Source organism: Mesocricetus auratus, unplaced genomic scaffold (genome assembly GCF_017639785.1).
Source record: "Mesocricetus auratus isolate SY011 unplaced genomic scaffold, BCM_Maur_2.0 Super-Scaffold_100004, whole genome shotgun sequence".
In the NCBI taxonomy this organism is placed as follows: Eukaryota; Metazoa; Chordata; class Mammalia; order Rodentia; family Cricetidae; genus Mesocricetus; species Mesocricetus auratus.
In genome coordinates this window covers 109,083,763-109,104,973 of record NW_024429189.1, presented here as the reverse complement: position 1 = coordinate 109,104,973, position 21,211 = coordinate 109,083,763, and the positions used below count along the sequence as shown (strand labels likewise).

Sequence of the window (21,211 nt, the reverse complement as noted above, 5' to 3'; positions counted from 1 at the left end):
AACCTAGCTGTATCATGTTAAATTTATTTTTTCTTTTAATGCCCTCTGGGAAAAGAAAAACAGACAATAAGAGCGATTTAGAAGTCCTTCCTCATTTTTTCTGGTGCTGAATGATTAAAAGAGCCCTAGAGGAAAACAAATGGTCTGATGGTAAACACTCAAGACTCATACTGTGGAAGAATCAAGTTGAGTTGTAGTTATGAACTTGTTCATAATTGCTAGAGTAATTGTGTTGGCTAATAACCGATAATAGTGTCAGTAAGACATCATTTCTTAATCCTCATTTTTCTCATGAAATTTTGTATTTTACTGCTTCAAATCCCAAGTGCAGTAGAATGTGTGGGTATGGTTGTTTATCATTTATAGGTTTTAGAATACTCAGCACGTTAGCAGAAAGCAATAACCGTAGTAACTAGACTGCACTCTTCACGCTGAGAAGGAGATGACTGCCCGCCCTATCCGTAACATGCTCTAAGTTTTGCCACCTCGTTTTTACTGACCTTCTTAATTGCTTGCCACCTGTTTTACTCTTCAGTCACACTGTCAGATGGAAAGCATGCTTGGATTTCTTAATGTTTTTAATGAAGATTGTTTGATTTAAACATAACGATAAACCCAAGGAGTACTTAGAACTCTTTGAAAGCTCAGACTATTTGATCATATTTCAAAGGGTGGATTATTATTACTCTTTATTGAAAAAGTATTTTCATGCAAGATATGCCAATCACACTTTCTCCTCCCAGATCCTCAGTTATTTCCTACTTACTCTATTCTACATCCTTTCTCTCTTTAGAAAACAAATAGGCACAAAACAAAACAAAACAGACAGCGCAAACAAAAAGACGAAGAAACTAACACACACACACACACACACACACACACACACACACACACACCTCCATAGCAATATAAAATAAGAAACCATAATGTATAAACAAATGACAAATAAGACAAAAATGCCTAAACAAAGCAGTAAGAGATAAAAAGTCTAAAAAGGTACCATTGCATTTGTTTTGTGTTGGCCATTTACTACTGGCTATGGGGTCTGCCCTTAAATATGATTAATATGCCCAGTGAGACTCCATCAGAGAATATTAAATTTTCTTTTGTAAGTAGGTGTCAATTACAGGTAGCTTCTTGGCTATGAATAGGATCACATGTCTACTTCCCCTCTCAGCTCTGGGATCCCAAGGCCCTGTGCATGCTGCCATGGTCTCTATGAGTTCATATGTACATCAGTCCTGTTTTATCTGGAAGACACTGTTTCCTTGGTGCCCTCCATCCCCTATGGTTCTGAAAATCATAACACCTCCTTTTCTAACTGTTCCTGACCCCTGAGGGGAGGAATTTGATGAAGATATCCCACTTATGACTTAGTGTTTAAAAATCTCTCTCTTCACATTGTCCAGTTGTGGGTCTCTGTGCTGTTGACTGGCTGGCCTTTCTACAATAAGGACATATATGGTAGTGTAAGGCACATTCATTTGCTGAATGTTTTCTGTTCTCAGATAAGTTGCCAATGAAAGTCTACTCACTGGGTAGTATAAATTAGAAAATTCAATATGCTACCCTTTTCCACCTCTGCAGAGAGAAAAGACACGAAAATATCCCTTCTGAAAGATTTTATTTTTAGAACAAAGCATTTCAGTGGCCATGTGGCTCATGGCTGTCTCCTTTGAAGGGTTCTTGGGTATGAGTGGTTTATGACTGTTACCACAGCCTTATCAAAGCATGGAGGCAGGCATAAAGTGATGGGCATGTCACTTCACTCCTGTTTGCTTTGTTCACAAAGAAGACTGACTTCAACAGACATAACTAGTTAAAGAAAAAACATTTACATGGAACTGCATGGTTATCTGGGGATAACTTCAGTAAGTGAATAACCACTGACAGTTAAGTCAGGTAGATTTGCTTTCCCCCTGGGTTGGTGATCACCACACTTTATTTAGTCATGATTTCTGTGCTTCAAGGCACATGTAGTGTGCCTTTTCCTTTGGAGGAGGTACAGCAGGTGCCTTGCATGATGGGGGTTCTGGGTGAGGAGAACAGGAGGCTTAGGGATTTTTTTTTTCTGCTGTGGAAATTGGGAGGCAGTCAGGTGATAGAAACAGCGAACCCTGAGAGGTTAGCTGTCCCCTTCTTAGACCAGTTTTTTTCATTCCATTTTTCCCTGGCCTTTTGATTCAGCAATCACTCTTTTGCTTCTTAGTGAGTTAAACATTGAGGATCATCTTAAAACATTCCTGGAACTAGATGAAAACTTGATTAGCTTTGAGACGTACTCACCACCTATGTGTACTCAACAGTTAGCCCTTTTCCCTAAGTTACAGTCCATTGAAAATAAACTGATTTTTATCAATAGAATTTTGCTGTGTCTGAAAGAATCGAATAAAGAAGCATCTTTCCCCAGAGGTAGAATGAGATTTATAAACCCCATTAGTTAGCTACAAAAGCATTATCTCCTAAAAGAAAACTGCAGCATCCGACGTGATCTAATCACCACGTCCAATTAGAAAGGAAAGTAAATGGCTATTACCTTAAGTATGGCCAGGAAAAGCAAACACACTTGATGTGCTATGTCATCCTTGGGGTTGTAAGTGGTTAACAATCCCAAGAAACAGCTTCTCTTTTCCACCATGGAAAAGAGGTCATAAAGTTATAACTTGACACATTGGTGTCTCTTTCCTTTGCTGTGCTGTAGGTTGGTGATGAAGCCAGCTGTTTGGTTTATATTTGGTAGCTGTTCTTTCAAGTAGTAGTGTTAGCTATTTAAAATGTATATATTATATGTGCACACACACACACACACAGACAGAGAGAGAGAGAGAGAGAGAGAGAGAGAGAGAGAGAGAGAGAGAGAGAGAGAGAGAGAGAGAGAGAGAGAGCGAAAAAGCAGAGTTCATCTTTCTGTAGGGTCTATACATTTAGAAACTTGTTTAGATACAAATTATGTTTATTTTTAATAAAATCATTATATATTTATTTATTTTTGTTTCTAGGTCCAAGAATTGACCAAGGAATGGACAAACAAGTGGAATGAAACCCAAAATATTTTGAAAGTAAGGGCTGTGAAAAGCGTCTTAATCTTACTGTACTGGCTTAAGGAGGTAGCTTTCTCTCTCATCTGAAATATGGCTGTTATGTGCTGGGATCAATGAAGCTGACTGGGAACTGTGGCCTATGAACCTGTGCTTAGTTTCTCAGGTCATGGGTGATGGCTAGCACACATCACAGCTGAGAATTGTAACATGTACAGGTTACCATGATATTCCACACATATGCTTTTATATGTTGGAGTTTCTCCATTTTGGGCTCAGTACATTTAAAAACCTATTAATGAAGGGTACACTTTGTGTTTCTAATTTTGTTATGGTCAACATGAAAGCAATACATTAAGAACAAAATTGGTTTTTATGACAACATTATAGAATACACTTGTGTAGCATGATTAGATTACAGGAACTTCTAAACCACTGATTTCCCGTACATTTTCTTCACGTCTCTGTGGCTAGATGGTGGTTGTATGTATTTCTGCCAACACTCACTATGAAGGAATGCATTTTGACCTCCATTTTTCATGCTCTGTGTTGCAAATTCAGAGTTTCCTTGTTTTTATTTTGGCTCACTTGATTAGTAAAAGACCCACATTGTACCAGGTTTAGAGTTGAGTTCCAACTTTGTGCTTTGATGGCATCCAGTTGCTTGTGAAGTCTCATGAAGTGCCCTAGGGATAAAAAGGAAGCTCCATGTAATGTTGGCTGGCCTCATCTAACTGTGTCAGCAGTGCATGAAGTTGTATGTGAAATGACATGCTTGGTCAATGGTTTGTGGGGGCAGATGTGAAGGCCTGAATTAGCCACTGAATCCTCATCTGACAACAGGGTCACAGAGCCATGGTCAGCAATATTCTGTGCCGCACTCCAGGGTTATGAAGGTGCCCTGAGCTAGAGGCGGTGCTCAGCTTTGATGTAGGTGGAGATGGGTTGATAGTCCTGGGGCCTTTCTTTTCAGGAGCCCAGATGACAGTGTTAGGTGATGGCTTGGCTCTCAGATCTCCTATTTCTAAGGAGAAAGACATGTTATTTTGAGGAACCACACTTCTGCAGTGTTTCCTTTGTTCAGAATTTGTGTATTCACTTATTTATTTTGGTAGTGCTCTGGAATCAACCCTGAATTTTAGACATGTGAGGCAAATGCCCTACCATTGAGCTACACTGCAGCCTGCCTTTGTCCAGAGACAGTGGTGCATGAAGCCGAGAAGAGGCTCCATTCACATCTCAGAATAGTCATGTTAGGGTAAGCACTACCAGGAGGTACATATATATGTTCCTGAAGGTTGCAACCCCTCTGAGTGGTGTGGTAGCAGCCTCTAATGACCTGCCATGACACAGGGTAACTTTCCTCAGAAAGTCTGAAAAGATGCAGAGTTAAGGTGTGCTGCATTTAAAGAATACAAATAAAAGTAAACACTTTGGAAGTTATTAGCGGAAATGGTATCTGGTAGGACAAGAAGTCCAACAGCAATGTGTTGTAAAACTTAAACACCATCTCGTGCTATCTGGTATCTCCCCCCTGTACTGAGAGGGGGGGGAGGGAGGGAGATGTATGTTGGTACTGGGGAATGTGTTAGGGCCTTGTATGAGCAAGATTAACTCAGAGTGACACCCCTAGACTATAACTAGTTTAATGCTGGATTTTTTGACCATTCTGAAAAATCACAACAGTGAAACCTTTGAAATGCTTCATAATAACCCCTCCCCCACCTGAAGTTATTCTGGGCTTTGAAGCCAAACCTCCTGATTCTCATCCCATTTTATGTTCATCTAATTATCTTTATTTTTCATGGCTTTCAGATGAGAGGCATGTGTGTTATTAAAGGTTATGAGAAAGGCAGGGGCACTTTCCTGTCCTCCCCTTCTTGTTTGTACTTTAGGTCTGCACTCGTCCTCTGGCCTCACTGGTTGCTTTAAGGACTCTATCTCCTTTTGGAAGACACTGCCTGCGGGCTTCCATAGAGAGTATTACTCAATGCTTATCTTAAAAATCTTACATAGGAGTTGGTTGCTATTTCTCAGGTATGTACATGTAACTATGTGGTTTCTATAATCCTCTCCTACATTTCTACGGTGTGTTTCATAGGTTGATCACTTGTGCATAAAGTCATCCTGCCTATAGTGCTACATGCTTCCCTTACTGCTCCAGATATGTGACTTCAATAGACATCATGGGAGCAGCTTCAGGGACACAGGGCTCTGCCCTCTCATACGGACATTAGCATTAGTTCAGAAGCAAGGGATAGCTTTGTCCCCTTCTTTAGTATCCAGCCTGTGACTTCCCTTGTTTGGGAATAATGAAGTCCGAGGTGTGATTGCCTGGCATCAGAAGGACAATGACCATCCCCTAGATATATGTATGCTCTAATCAAAGCTGCAAAGCTGCTGACTTTTGTTTTTAAAGCAGAGCTGGCAGCATCATGACCACAGTGGCACAGTGGCTGGAGCCTAAGGTTTGGTCTGTTAACTCAGAGATTACATCTCAGGCTTCAGTTCCCTTTTTCTTTCTGGGTTGTAACACTTTTCCAGCTTTGAGATGGTGGTTGATGCAGGCTGATTCCCTGTGTCCAAGGTAGAAAGCTGAGAGATGATGACATGTTCACATTTACTTTGAAGTAATTGATTATAGAATGTGTGTTTGTCTTTTCTCAATCTTCCAATGCTGTTATCCCTTTATTGAGGTTCCCCATATTGTGGTGACCCCCAACCATAAAATTACTTAGTTGCTACTTCATAGCTGTAATTTTGCTACTGTTTTGAACTATAATGTAAATCTGTGAAATGCAGGCTATCTGATCTGACTCCTGTGGGGGTTGTGACCCACAGGTTGAGAACCACTGTTTTAGGCACATCTTAGGTAGTATGGGGCCGTTCTGTGACTGCATTCTGTATTCCCTTTCTTGCTCTTGCTTTTTTGACCACCTCTGTCCCCTGCCTAGGCCAGTTCACCCCTCCTTAGGCAATCTGGTGGCCCCCCTCTCTCAGGAGGTCACCATATTGATGCCGAATTTAGTGTGGACACCGATCAGCACAGTGCACTACAGCCCAGAACACCTGAACTCAAGTGATTCTCCTGTCTCAGCCCCCCAAGTAGCTGGGACTACAGGGGTGCACCACTACGTCCGTGGCCTTTTCAGTTTTATTAGTCTTCATTTTTCTAAACTGCAGACTACCTTGCTTTACTCTGAAAAGCTTGGAACTTCTGTTCAGTTTCATCTGTCCTATTGTGGGTCTGCCCTACTTCCCCTGACATATCTACCCACCCTACTGGATGGTCCTAAGTGTACAACAGAGAGCTAGGTTTCATGGTGTCTCCTAGTCTCTACTGCGGTTGCCCCATCATAAGGGATGCTTCCCTTCCTTAGTCCCCTGTAAGAATCCATTTGAAGTCCTCTGCCCACGCTGTTAGTTAGGATGGATTTTGTTTGTGTCTGTGCTTTGCAGCATTTGGTTTTAATGTGATACAGTGATCTCCACAGTGTTCTCTATTGTCTGAATTAGGTAGTGACTCCCTGCTTCTATCTCTGTCTCTCTGTGCTGACTGACACATGGGCAGTAAAAAGCTGGAGCTGGTTAGGACTATATCTATATGTCATTCTGTAAGCCAGCTCTCAAGGCTCTGCTTCTCACAGAGCAGCATGCAGTGAAGGCTTATGGGATTCAGTTAGAATTAAGAAACAAAAGCAAAGCCCACTGTATTAATCTACTAAGAGTGCCACAACTAAACTCCACAGTCTGGATGGTTTCAACATCAGATTTATTTATTTTTTCCCCTCACAGCCCTAGAATCTAGAACTCCAAGATTGATATCTGCTGGGGCTGGCCTTTTCTCCTTGGCACACAGACAGCCACCCCTGCTGTGTCCTCACATGACCTTCCCTTTGGTGCCTCTGTCCTTGGACATACTCTGTGTGTCCTAGTCAACTTATCTCATGAGGACAACAGTCACACTGGGTTAAGACCTACCCCAATGGCTTTACTTTAACTTAATAACCTCAGCTAATTAATTTCAACTTAATTAAAGTTCTGTTTGTAGACACAGTCATATCCTGAGGATCTAGAACCTACAGCCTCAGACATGAACATTGGGGCCACACAATTTATCTACTATCATCTTCATCTATACAAATGTGAAGACTGGGTGAGAACCAGTCCTACGGCATGGACCTCAGTCTCCTCTGTTTTCTACTGCACCTTTCCCCTATTTGAAAGCCTCACACATGACTCTGTAGTCCTGTTCTTGGGAATAATGTGGCTGGATTCCCTACATCATAGCCCATCCTTAACTCAGATCATTTAAGTCTGGCCTGTTGAAAGTGTGGTCCATGATAAGTTTGTGAGCTGGGAGGAAAGATAGCTTTGAAGCTACACTCCACTCCATGTTTCATACATTAGAACCTGCATTTAATCAAATGCCCAGGCAATGTGTTTGTGCCTTCATGTTTGAGTGCTGGCATAGAGCTGCTGCAGGGAGAAAGCTGGAACTATCCAGGGTTTTTGCCCTTGAGATCCTTCCTGCTCTCTCCTGTACTGTGTGGGCTGACCCCCCACAGGATGCACCTTTCCAGGCTCCCTTGAACCTGTAGGAGATTGAAAGCCTCTCTAGTGGCAGCTGCCTCTTCTCCATGACCTCAGGTCCTGCCAGCAATGACTAGCCCATGGTGATTTTGGTTCTGCCTGGTAGCACTGCCTCCAGAAACATCCTCTCCATCCCCTCTACCTTCATCTTGTAGTAGTGTTGGTCTCCTGTTGCCTGTGGGAAACTTCACCACCCCTGGCAAATAACAGCTAACAGCAACCAGTCGCACCTGAGTGACCAGGGCCTGTATTGAGGCTCCTTGGGTTTAAACAGCGAGGTAGCTTCTGCCATATAGTTAGTATCGTCTGATGCCCAAATGTGTTTGCACCTGATCTCTGGGTGCCTGCCAGCTTCTCAGGGCAATATGCCCCTCCTTTTCTTTTAAAGCCTGTCCTTTTGGTTCCTATTATTATTATTTAGGTTAGAAACAATCTTGTTTCACATGTCAATCCCAGCTCCCTCTTCCTCCCCTCCTCACCCGCCCTCTGGACCAGGTCCCCCAGATCCCCACCCAATCTCCACTCTGATCCCCAGGGAGGGTGAGGCCCTCCATGGTGGATTTCCAGTGACTGTCATTACATCCAGGGCAGGGCCTAGGCCCTCCCTCAAGAGTCCCGGCTGAGAGAACATCCCATATTGTGGCATAGGCACTCAAAGTCTATTTGTACCCCAGGGATAAATACTACCAAAGGCCCCATAGATTACCTAGGCCTCTTCACTGACACCCACATTCAGGGGGTCTGGGTCAGTTCCATGCTTTCCTCACAGCCATCAATCTGGAGTCCAAGAGCTCCCCCTTGTTCAGGTCAAGTGTTTCTGTCGGTTAAACCAGCCCAGTCTTAACTCCTTTGCCCATCAGTTCTCCCTTTCTGACACTGGATTCCAGGAGTTCAGTTCAGTGTTTGTCTGTGGGTATCTGCTTCTGCTGTCATCAGTCGCTGGATGAAGGTTCTGTTTCCTAGACTTTCTGGCAGTGGGATTGTATGCTGGCACTCCCCTGATTCATGTCTAAGATCCATAAATGAGTGAATATGTACCATGCTTCTGTTTTTGTGACTAGGTTACCTCACTCAGTATGCTTTCTTCTAGTGCCATCCATTTGCCTGCAAATTTCAAGATTCCATTGTTTTGTTCTGTTGAATAGTAAAGCATTCCATTGTATAAATATACCAGATTTTCTCTATCCACTCTTCAGTTGAGGGGCATCTAGGTTGCTTCCAGGTTCTGGCTATTACAAATAATGCTGCTATGAACATATGCAGCAGACATCCTTGTTGTATGAATTTGCATCTTTTGCATATATGCCTAAGAGTGGAATTGCAGGGTCTTGTGGTAGACTGATTCCCATTTTCCTGAGGAATCTCCATACTGATTTCCAAAGTGACTGTACAAGTCGGCACTCCCACCAGCTGTGCAGGAGTGTTCCCCTTTCTCTACATCCTCTTCAGCATAAACTGTCCTTGGAGTTTTTGATTTTAGCCATTCTGACAGGAGTGAGACAGTATCTCAGAGTTGTTTTGATTTGCATTTTCTGGATGGCTAAGGATGTTGAGCAATTTCTCAGGTGTTTCTTAGCCATTTTAGTCTCCTCTACTGAGAATTCTCTATTTAGTTCTCTACCCCATTTTTTGATTGGATCCTTTGGTGTTTTGGAGGCTTGCTTTTTGAGTTCTTAGTAAATTTTGGAGATCATCAGATGTGGGGTTAGTGAATATCTTTTCCCAATCCGTGGGCTGCCTTTTTGTCTTGCTGACAGTGTCCTTTGCCTTACAGAAGTTTCTCAGTTTCAGGAGGTCCCATTTATTAATTGTCGATCTTAGTGCCTGTGTTACTGGAGTTATGTTCATGAAGCAGTCTCCTGTACCAATTCGTTCAAGGGTGCCCCCCACTTTCTCTTCTAACAGGTTCAGTGTGGCTGGATTTATGTTGAGGTCTTTGATTCATTTGGACTTAAGTTTTGTGCATGGCGATAGAAGATGCTTTCTTTTTTCCATTGTATATTTTTAGTTTCTTTGTTGAAAATCAGATGTTCATACATGTATGGGTTAATATCAGGGTGTTCAATTCGATTCCATTGGTCTACCTGTCTATTTTTGTGCCAATACCAAACTGTTTCCAGGACTACAGCTCTATAATAGAGCTTGAAGTCAGGGATGGTGATGCCTCCAGATGCCGTTTTGTCAAATAAGGTTGTTTTGCCTATCCTGGGTCTTTTGTTTTTCCATACAAAATTGATTATTGTTCTTTCCAGGTGTGTGAAGAATTGTGCTGTGATTTTAATGGGGGTTGTGTTAAATCTGTATATTGCTTTCGGTAAGATTGCCTTTTTTGTTTGTTTGTTTTATGAGACAGAGTTTCTCTGTATTGTTTTGGAGGCTTGTTTTGGAGGCTGTTGGTCCAGCCGGGCCTTGAACTCACAGAGAGCCGCCTGCCTCTGCCTTCTGAGTGCTGGGATTAAAGGCGTGCGCCACCACCTCCCGGCAAGATTGCCATTTTTCCTATATGATCCTATCTATCCAAGACCATGGGAGATCTTTCCACCTTCTGGTGTCTTCTTTAATTTCTTTCTTTAAAGACTCAAAATTCTTGCTATACGGGTCTTTCACTTGTTTGTTTAGTGTTACCAAATGTATTTTGTTTTTGTTTTTGTTTTTTTTGGTATTGTAAAGGGCGATGTTTCTCTGATTTCTTTCTCAGCCCTTTTATCGTCTATATATAGTAGGGCTACTGATTTTCTTGAGTTGATCTTGTATTCTGCCACTTTGCTGAAAGTATTGATCAGGTGTAGAAGTTCCCTGGTAGATTTTTTTTGGGGTCACTTATGCAAACTATTATATCATCTGCTAATAATGAAATTTTTACCTCTTCCTTTCCAATTTGTATCCCCTTGATCTCCTTTTGTTGTCATATTGCTCTAGCTAGAACTTCATACAATATTTAAGAGGTATGGAGAGACTGGACAGCCTTGTCTTGTTCCTCATCTTAGAGGAATTGTGTTGAGTTTCTGTCCATTTAGTTTGATGTTGGCTGTTAGTTTGCTGTATATAGCTTTTATTTTGTTGAGGTAAGTTCCTGTTATCCAAGATGTTTCCAAGACCTTTATCATGAAGGGGTGTTGGATTTTGTCAAAGGCTTTTTCAGCATCCAGAGACATGATCATGTGATTCTTGTTTCTCAGCTTGTTTATATGGTGAGTTACATTGATGGATTTTCATATGTTGAACCAACCCTGCATGCCTGGGATGAAGTCTACTTGATCATTGTGGATGAGTTTTCTAATGTATTCTTGGATTCGATTTGCCAGTATTTTATTGAATATTTTTGCATCAATGTTCATGAGGGATATTGGTCTGAAGTTCTCTTTCTTAGTTGTGTCTTTGTGTGGCTTGGGTATCAAGGTTATTGAAGTCTCGTAGAAAAATTTTGGCAAAGACCTTTCTGCTTCTATTGCATGGAATACTGTGAGAAGAATTGGTATAAGCTGTTCTTTGAATTTTTGGTAGAAGTCTGCACTGAGACCATCTGGCCCTGAGCTTTTTTTGGTTGGTAGACTTTTGATGACTTCTTCTGTTTTCTTAGGGGTTATAGGTATATTTAAATTGCTTATCTGTTCTTGATTTAATTTTGGCAAGTGATGTCTATCCAGAAAATTGCCCATTTCCTTTAGATTTTCAAATTGTGTAGAGTACAGGTTTTCAAAGTATGATCTGATGATTCCTCAGTGCCCATTGTTATGTCCCCCTTTTCATTTCTGATTTTGTTGATTTGCATGTATACACTCTGTTGTTTGGTAAGTTTGGATAAAGGTTGTTGATTTTCTCAAAGAACCAACTCTTCGTTACATTGATTTTTTTTTGCATTGTTTTTCTAGTCTCTGCTTTATTGATTTCAGCCCTCAATTTGATTATTTCCTGGCATCTGCTCCTCCTGGGTGAATTTGCTTCTTTGTGTTCTAGAGCTTTCAGTTGTTCTGTTAGTTCTCTAGTGTAACTATTTTCCAGTTTCTTCATGTGGGCACTTAGTGCTATGAACTTCTCTTGTAGCACTATTTTCAAGGTGTCCCATAAGTTTGGGTATGTTGTGTCCTCATTCTTATTAAATTCTAGGAAGTCTTAATTTTTTTGGGGGGGGTTTTCGAGACAGGGTTTCTCTGTGGCTTTGGAGGCTGTCCTAGAACTCGCTTGGTAGTCCAGGCTGGTCTCGAACTCACAGAGATCCGCCTGCCTCTGCCTCCCGAGTGCTGGGATTAAAGGCGCGCGCCACCAACGCCCGGCTTGGAAGTCTTAATTTTTTTATTTCTTCATTGACCTAGGAATGGTACAATTGTGCATTATTCAATTTCCATGATTTTGTAGGGTTTCTGCAATTTGTGTTGTTGTTGAATTCTAATTTTAATGCATGGTGGTCTGGTCAGATGCATGAAGTTATTCCAGTTTTTTGTATCTGTTGAGATTTGATATGTTTCCAAGTATGTGGTCGATTTTTGAGAAGATTCCATGTGGCGCTAAGAAGAAGGTATATTCTTTTTTATTTAGGTGGAATGATCTATAGGTGTCTGTTAATCTCCATTGGATCATAACTTCTATTAGTTCCTTTACTTCTTTGTTAAGTTTCTGTCTGTTAGTCCTGTCTAGAGGTGATAGTGGGGTGTTGAAGTCTCCCACTATAAGTGTGTAGGGCTTTATATGTGATTTGAGTTTTAATAATGTTTCTTTTATGACTGTGGTTGCCTTTGTATTTGGGACATAGATGTTCAAAATTGAAACTTCATCTTGGTGGATTTCTCCTCTTATCTGTATGATGTGCCTGCCTTCATCTCTTTTGATTGATTTTATTTTAAAATCTAAATTGTTAGATATTAAGATTGCTACCCCCACTTGTTTCTTGGTTCCATTTGATTGGAAAATCTTTTCCCAACCCTTAACTCTGAGGTAATGTTTGTCTTTGAGGCTGAGGTGTGTTTCTTATATGCAGCTGAAGGATGGGTTCTGCCTTCAAATCCATTCTGTTAGCCTGTGTCTTTTTATGGGCAAGTTAAAACCATTAATATTGAGGGATATTAATGACCATTGATTGCTCATTCTTGTTTGTTTTGGAATAGTTGATGGTGGTGGAATTATATGTGGATTTCCACCTCTTTTCTTTTGGCTGTTGGTTAGGTGGGATTATCTATTGCCTATGTTTTTCTGGTTGTAGTTAACTCCTTTGGTTTGAGGTTTTCCTTCCAGAACTTTTTGTCGGGCCCTGCACTAACTAGTGCGTATGTATTGTTTAAATCTGGTTTGGTCATGGAATATCTTGTTTTCTCCATGTATCGTTATTGGTAGCTTTGCTGGATATAACAGTCTTGGCTGGCATTCGTGGTCTCTTAGTGTTTGTAGAATATCTGTCCAGGACCTTCTGGATTTCAGAGTTTCCATGCAGAAGTCAGGTGTGAATCTGATAGGTTTGCTTTTGTATGTTACTTGGCCTTTTTCCTTTGCTGGTCTTAATATTCTTTCTTTATTTTGTATGTTCGGAATTTTTACTGTTATGTGGCGAGGGGATTTCCTTTTGTGGTCCACTCTATTTGGTATTCTGTAGGTTTCTTGTACTTTCATTGTCATATCTTTCTTTAAGTTCGGAAAGTTTTCTTCTATGGTTTTGTTGAATATGTTTTCTGCCCCTTTTATGTGGATTTCTTCACCTTCTTCTATACCTAATATTCTTAGGTTTGGGATTTTCATGGTGTCCCATATTTCCTAGATATTTTGTGTAGGGAGTTGTTGGAGTTAAGATTTTGTTTGGTCGATGAATCTATTTCCCCTAGTGTATTTTCAACATCTGAGATTCTGTCTTCTATCTCTTGTATACTGTTGGTTATGTTGTATCTGTAGTACCTGACCGTTTGTCCAGCTTTTCTATTTCCAACATTCCTTCATACTGTGTTATTTTTATTGTCTCTATTTCAGCTGTCAACCCTTGTGCTTTTTTAATTGTTTCTTGTAATTTTTGGTTTGTCTTTTCCTCTCTTTTTTGCATTTGTTGAAGTTTTTGCTTTGTCTTTTCCTCCATTTCTTGCATTTTTTTGGATTTTTTTCCTCCATTTCTTGCAATTCTTTCACTTTTTGGATTGTTTTTTCCTCCATTTCTTGTTCTCATATCTTCTTTGCGGGCCTCTATCATTTTCATGAAGTTGTCTTTAATGTCTTTCTCATCTGCTTCTTATGCTATGGACTGTTCATGTCTTGCTGGTGTAGATTCTCTAGTTTCTGTTGGTATCATATTGGTTTTTCTGTTGGTGGGTGTGTTTTTGTATTGTCTCCCTCCCATCATTTCTTCCTGTGGGTGCAGAAAGAGTCTTCCTTCCCTGGTAGGTATGTGACCATGGTTCCTTTCCAGTGGGTGGGAGCAGGTCCAATATCCTGGTGGCTTTCCTCTTTCATGGATGGAGGCTGTCCTAGTACCGGAGCCTTAGCAAACTCTGGGTAAGCTGGACCCTCGCCTCACCGTGGGTGGAGACTGGGACTTGGAAGCTGGCAGTCTCTGGGAGGGCCAAATCCCATTCGTCTGGTATCCGGATCTGCTGTGAGTAGTCCTCAGGTCTCCAGTAGTTCTGCTCAGGCCACAAGAAGTTAGGCTCGCTCACCTCCCCTGTCCCCTTTTGGTCCCCTTTAAAAGGCTGTCAGCATGTGGTTTGTATGTTGACTGAATTTATTTATAACTGGACTGCCTCATAGGATAAATCCAGCTTCTACAAGCCTGGCTTTTGAGTGTCCTGTTGTATGGCGGCTGTTGTTTGGAGTCATACATGAACTCCTGGGTGCACCTTTTGGTCTGGCAAATCCCAGATGTTTTAAGGCCAATGAATTTTTCAAGCTTTCATCTAAAAGTGGTATTAGAGAATTCTGTCTTCATCCCCACAACCTCATCTCTGTCTTTTTGCTGCTGTTTGGCTTGTCAGGTTTGCACATGCTTGTTTCTCTGACCTAGAGCTTTATAGATGGTTAAAAAAATGCCCACGGTATGTTACCTCACTTACAAGGAGCTCCTTGAGCTCTGTGCTTCGAAATAAATCCCAGGCAGCCAGGACTGCATCGTGAAACTGGCAGCTGTGTGACAGATGGTGTGGCAGAAGGGAGCATGGTCTGTTGTGTGTCCAGAGCAACGCTACAGCCAGAGACTTAAAGCCAGGGGAGTGCTCCTGGTTGAGTCTGGCCAGCTTTGGTTATTTGTGCTTTTCTACAGAATGCACATCTCACTTGCTGTAGACACAGTCTTTGATCACTCCAGTGTCTGGCTGGATTTTGTATTTTCAACTCCTTCATGAAGGGCTTCCAACTGTGTGTGAGAATAAGCAGGCAGCTCTCACACAGACCCTCACACTAGCAGTTTCCTTGGTAAGTGTACTAATTGCATTAAAGTTACTTGAAGATTTTTTTCCAGGTTTTAATTGTGTGGAATTGTTGTGTACCTTATACCCAGTTGGTGTTTGCACTGTTGAATGGGGGCATATTTGAACCTGCACGTGATGATAAGAATGCAAATAGTTTAATTTTGAATCATGCTGGTGGCTTTCTAGTCCTTCTCTGGGGAACACACGAAGTTGCAGCTCAGGGGTTTATGGCTGGGATGGAGAGCACATAGACATAAAGGCCTTTACTCTTTCAGAGCTTCTTAAGTAACAGGGAATATAATAAAATGCAAACAGGATCTTTTCTTGGCTTAAGGTTTTCTGAGTTTAAATTCCGTGAAGAAGCATGTTACTTATGTGTCATGACAGAGTGAATCAGCTGAGCTGTTTGTCTTTGCAGATTACAGCAATCTATAAAAGAGTGTTTCCCTGGCTCTCTGCAGTTTCCTTGCATGAACTGGAGGGGGTATGGATTTGGAGCAGACTGATAACTGGGCCATCGCTCAGCAGGCCTGCAATGTGGTTGATTTGTGAAATGAGTTCCTGAGGTTCTTTGAATCTCCCTCGCCAGGGCACTGTATCCTCTGCTTTCTGGAGAATCTACTCCAAGCGTGGGGAAGACACACTTTGTTTTTCCTCTTTTGGTGGTATCTTCCATGTTATTGCTATAAGAATTTAACAGAGAGCAGATGTGGGACAAGGTTTTATTTGTGGTCATCAGTATATCCCAAATTTTGAGACATTACTTTCAGCCATAGACTATAGGCTTCCTTCTCAAGAGTTGTTTTTAGCTATTCCATAATTCAAAGTTCTAGTTTGAGACCTTTGACATTTATAATGTGCCAGACCACAAAGTGGACCCAGGAGTTCTGAGCAGCTGCTTCATGAATGGCTCCAAACACCACGCAACAGGCACAATATTGTGGCTGTGTAAAGGAAGAACCAAGGCAGGCACACTCTAAGTCCCTGATGGCAAGGCTCATATTGGTTATAGTTCTTGCAATTTGAAAAATACGAAGTGCAGTCACACATTTCATAATGGATGGAACACATTCTGAGAGGTATGTCATCAGGTAATTTTATCCTTGTCTCAGCATCATAGCACAAACTAAGATGACTACAGCATCATTAGATGATAATGTAATGGAACCACTGTGTGACCACTGATTGAAGCACTGCTGTACAGGACATGAATACATTGATCATGCACTCATTTGACGACATGGAGACAGCACTGTGATCGTTTACATTTATCTAGGATTGGCCATAGTGGGCATTTCAACCATCATGATTCTTCCTCTTTTGATTTTCATTGGGAAAACATTGTGAGTCCAACTCAGTACCTGCTATTATTGGGGGCAGGTCTTGTCCAGGTTACTCCTTTTAATACATTTTTTGTGAGTAGAACTTTTATAACCTAAGAAACTTGTTTACAAATTATTCAAAGAATTCTTATTAGGGATAGAAGGTAATACATAATTTCTCTCTTATGCCAATATTCTAATAAACCTGGGCTGTTGCCTGTGCTGGTAAATAAAGGTTTTTGAAAACATTTTCGTAATGGATCCTCAGCTTTCCTCAGTTTGTCCTTCTCATCTTTTATCTGGTTCCTTCTTCCAGGCTTCCTTCATTGAGCACCCACTTGTTGAGAAAATCCTACCTTGTAGATGTGGTGCTAGGCAGAGGGCACATCTTCAGAGCAAAGCAGTAAGTTTCTGCCCTCATAGGGATTGCATCTAGAGATGGACATTTTCCTCCCTGCTTTTGAGTATTCCTTTGTGCCGTTCCCTTCATCGTGGGTTGTCTTATCTCATTCTCCGATTTCTACTGGATCTGGCCTGAAGTACATTTGTTGATAAAACATAGTGGTTCTGCTCCCAAACTGGTTGGGACCTCATACTGTAAGAGCAGCGAGTCTTATTTTTTAGTTTCAATATAATGCTTTACAGATAGTTTATGTTAAATGGATGTGTGGAGGCTTATGTGTGTCTATTATCTTTGCCTTCTCTCCCCTCCCCTCTTTGGGAAGCCTTGACACATGGAGAACACTTTATGAACATGTATACACTTGTCTGTAAACAGTTTGTGTTTGGATTGTGTAGGTCTGGACATTGAATGAATAGGTAGCCCTAAGGTCTGCATGGATATACTGCAGTATGTCACTGGAGAAACTGTTTGGAAGAATGGGTTCATAAATGTGGTGTGAATGATAGGCACTTATGGAGATGCAAGGGAATGATGTCTACTAGTTGGGGCTGATTTGGCTTTATATCTTTATACCAATATGCTAGTTATTAATAAGGCGATCTGCCATAAGCAACAATAATGTTCAAACAGCTTATTTGCCAGTGTCTTTTACTAAAACTTACTGAAACCACAGTTAGCTGTGAGCAGGTTACTTAAATCTACAAGCTCAGAATAAGCATTATTTCTTACCCCCCCAAGTCTCTCATTAATATTTTTCCAATCTATTTTCCTTGTCTCTTTGTCTTCCCAGGGAGCCCTGCAGGTCTCACACTGTGTGTATGCTCCTGGTGTTCATAATAGGGAGAGCTGGAGGGAGGGCATAAAGGCGGGGTGGAGGCACGCAGTAAAGATGACTTGAGAGGATTATTACAAACAATCTGCTTACTCCATACACCAGTGTAGATGACATTGCGCCTCTCTGAACAAAAGTCACTGTCAGTACTCCCATAGGCAAAGCACTTTGCCTTTTTAAAATGTATTCACACATTTTGTCTCGTTGGGTCCTCCTTGATCTTAAAGCAAATGAGAAAAAGATGCTTCTGCAATTCTGTAGTGTGCAGTTGTTAATTTTTCAGCCTCTCATTAAGGTTCCACTCAGGCTGTTAATTTCCACCCGACTGTTCTCCCATTCTTAAACTTCTGCTCTTGAAGCTGTTCTTTAAGACGAAAGGCAAAGTAATCAACAAAGTTCTTTGTTCTCTGTGGTCAGGACTTGATCATGAATACGGAGGTGGTTGGCTGCACTGGGCATGCTTGGCAGGGCCAGAGGAAGCCCCTCCCTCTCTTGGAGACAAGCTCTGAAGTTAAGAATTCCAGACTGACCATGTTTTCCATGGCAGCTCTTCCCTTAGAGGAGCTGCTCACAAATATAGGTTTTCTGGGTATATGCTCATTCTTGCTTTTAAATAACAGTTCTGGAGCAAAGGGCCAAGAATAAGTCAAATGTTGGTACTGTGATAAATCATTTGGAATACATAAGGGCCTTTTCTTTTGATCTTTTGTAATAAGCATGTGTGCTGGTAGGCTCTTAACTGCAGGGAGAAAAAGATTGTCTGGTACTGCCAGGTGTGGCGCATGTCTTTAATCCCAGGACTTGGGAGGCAGAGGCAGGTGGATCTCTGTGAGTTCGAGGCCAGCCTGGTCTATAGAGTGAGTTCCAGGACTCAAAAACAATACAGAGAAACCCTGTCTAGAAAAAAAAAAAGATTACCTGGTACTATAGAAGTGTGCTTTATGTACACCTGTACTCACTGGGGGCTAAATTATGGGACCATGGTTTAGTTGGCAAAGAAGCTTCAGGAATAGGCAGTTCGCAACACAGACAAGTTTATTGTCCCAATCATCCCAGTGCACATTTAACTCACCTGAACCTGCAAGCTAGAGGTCCTTTATCTTCCTAGACTGATGACCTTTTTCCTGGATCTGTCATTTTCCATTTTTTGTGGTGTTGGCTGCACCGACTCTTCTGTTTCCCAGACTGTCATGGTAAGATGCAGGTAGTTCCTGTCATTGACTCTTCTGTTTCCCAGACTGTCATGGTAAGATGCAGGTAGTTCCTGTCACATGAACTGACTGCGGATGGGCAAGGTGCTGAGAAGGGGTCTCCCAGTCAGCGTTGGGATGACATCATTCAGGTTATTGGACCACTTTAGTGAATCATCCTCTGTTGGAAAACTTGACTGCTAATAATACCTGTCTTCCTAATTGAGCACATAATAGACATTATGCATATGAAAACTTATTAAGCTAAATAGCTTGATGCAGATGCAACATGAACTCTCTTACAAGACATTTTGTCTTATCAGGTAGTGTTTTGTATGTTTATTTACTTGAAGTAACTGAAAACTCAGTTTCAAGCAGTCTTAAACAGTGTAGAGTGTTAACAAGCTCACAGGAAAACCAGTTCAGCCAACCCAGGTCTATCCTTGTTCTAACCTCTCCTATGTTCCCCCTTTGTAGTTTATAGCCTCTTTTTACACCATTGTTGTTACATATGTATGTGTGTGTTTTTATGCACAAATATAAACACAACCTGCTAAGACTGTTTGTGTGCAGACGGTTTCAGGGCTGACCGCTCTGCACTGGGCGAACAGTAAGGGGCTCATCCCTGGGAGAGGCTCATTCTCCTTCTAGCAGTCATTAGTTGCTTGTAGTTTTATGTCTAGCAGTGGGACCCACAAAATCTTCCATCTTCACATTCACTTGTCCACTAGCCATGTCTAGGGAGATTGCTTCACAGCTGACTTCCTGGCATGCTGACTCTTAAATCTTTCCTGTCCCTTTTCCACAGTGTTCCCTGAGGTATAAATTCAGGAGCTGTGATGTAGATGTGCTTGTTGGAGCTGGGTTCCCTGTGGACCTGTTGATGTCTGCATTGTGCCCAGTTGTGGTTCTCTGTGATACCTGCATTTGCTCTCAAGAGAAACTTCTTTGATGAGGGGTGGTAGCTACTCTTATCTGTGGATCTATGGGTAAGATTTAGAATGTAGTAAGGAATTATGCTGGTCTGTAGAGTGGCAGTAGTAGATCTTATTCTATGGCCCGTGACTCCACTAGCCCTGGCCAAGTTTCCAGTACTAGCCAGCATAGGAAGGTAAGTATAGAGGTGCAATAAGGGCCCTCACATGTTGGTAACCAACAACTGTCTAATTGGACTTCATTTTTTACTAAACAAGAGGAAAATCATACCCAATACTGGAAACTCAATCATCTTTTCAGTACTAGTTCGGCCATGAATCCTTAGAAAATAATCAATTTAATTATCTTCCAAATTGGCTTGGCTGATACTTGGCTATGTCATTTGTTAGTATGATTTGACCAAATTGTGCCCATTGTTCTTGGTCTCAGTCTCCCTCACCCCCATCATATCTGGAATTGCTGGCTTAGGTAGCTGTAGCGATTCTCTTTATTGGAGAAGGACTTGATTTTCCTTGAAGTTGCAAGCACTTATGTGGGCATATTGTACTGGGGGTACAGACACTTGGCCACTGCTTTCAATGGTCTTTGGCCAGGGTTTCCTTTTTTATCTTGTCACTGAGCATCCCTTGCCCCAATGCCATGTGCCCCTAGAACCTTGCTTTAGTCTTGGCAATTATAGAACAGTGTGCAAATCACAAGTGTGCGGTGGTGGATCTTCACAAACAAAGCATAGCCATATATCTAGGAACTGTGAAGAAACAATCTTATCAGTGCCCTAGAGTCCTTGCCACACCCCCTGGGTTGCTCCTTTCTCCTAAGGACTTATTTAGCCTGACTTTTGGAAGCAGACCATGATTATATTTGTATAGCCTGGCTTCCCTTGTTCCTATTATGCTTGTGGAATACCTCAGTTCCTTTACAATGAAGTCTTATGAACTGAACCAGCTTGGCTCATACCTGGCTGTCATAGCTGTGTAGTGGTACATAAGGTGGGCCTATTACAGTTCATTTATTCCTTCTTTTTGCTTTTGGGCTGCTCCTAGTTGGGGCTGTTAGAAATGTCTCTATTCTGTGTCTTTCAGTGAATGTATACAAACATTTGAAAGGAATAATTTTGAAAGTAGATGCTGGATCACAGAATCACAAAGTAGATGCATGTTCAGCTTTAGCAGAGACTGTATATAACCTTCCAGTAGCCTTCCAGAGTATTCATAACATGTCTGATCCAACCTGCCAGGAGGCCTACTATCTCCAGCCATATTTGCTTTAGTGTCAGTCTACCTAGTGGGTGTATAGTTGTATGACATTATGATTCTGTTTTGAATTTCTTAATGGCATAGAAAATTTTTCCATTAGTTTTCATTATTATTATTATTTCTCAAATGACTTCCCCCTCAAACCTTATCAAATGTGTTGTCTTAGCATTTAATGCCTCTGTTACAGATCATTGAGCAGTCCTTTGGTGTTCTCCTGTTTGCTTCACTCTATAAACTTGTCATTCTATTGTCTGAGAGAGTGTCA

General features: G+C 41.5%; 1 protein-coding gene across 8 annotated transcripts in view; it reads left to right on the top strand.

The window, feature by feature from the left end:
- The window catches only part of Kif16b (kinesin family member 16B), a 263,590-nt gene that overhangs the window by 63,866 nt on the left and 178,513 nt on the right, over positions 1 to 21,211 (top strand). For all 8 annotated transcript variants that reach the window (XM_040746394.1, XM_040746395.1, XM_040746393.1 and 5 more), the window contains exon 12: positions 3,000 to 3,059. In XM_040746394.1, the coding sequence (XP_040602328.1) occupies positions 3,000 to 3,059 (60 nt within the window). The remainder of the gene's footprint in view (positions 1 to 2,999; positions 3,060 to 21,211) is intronic.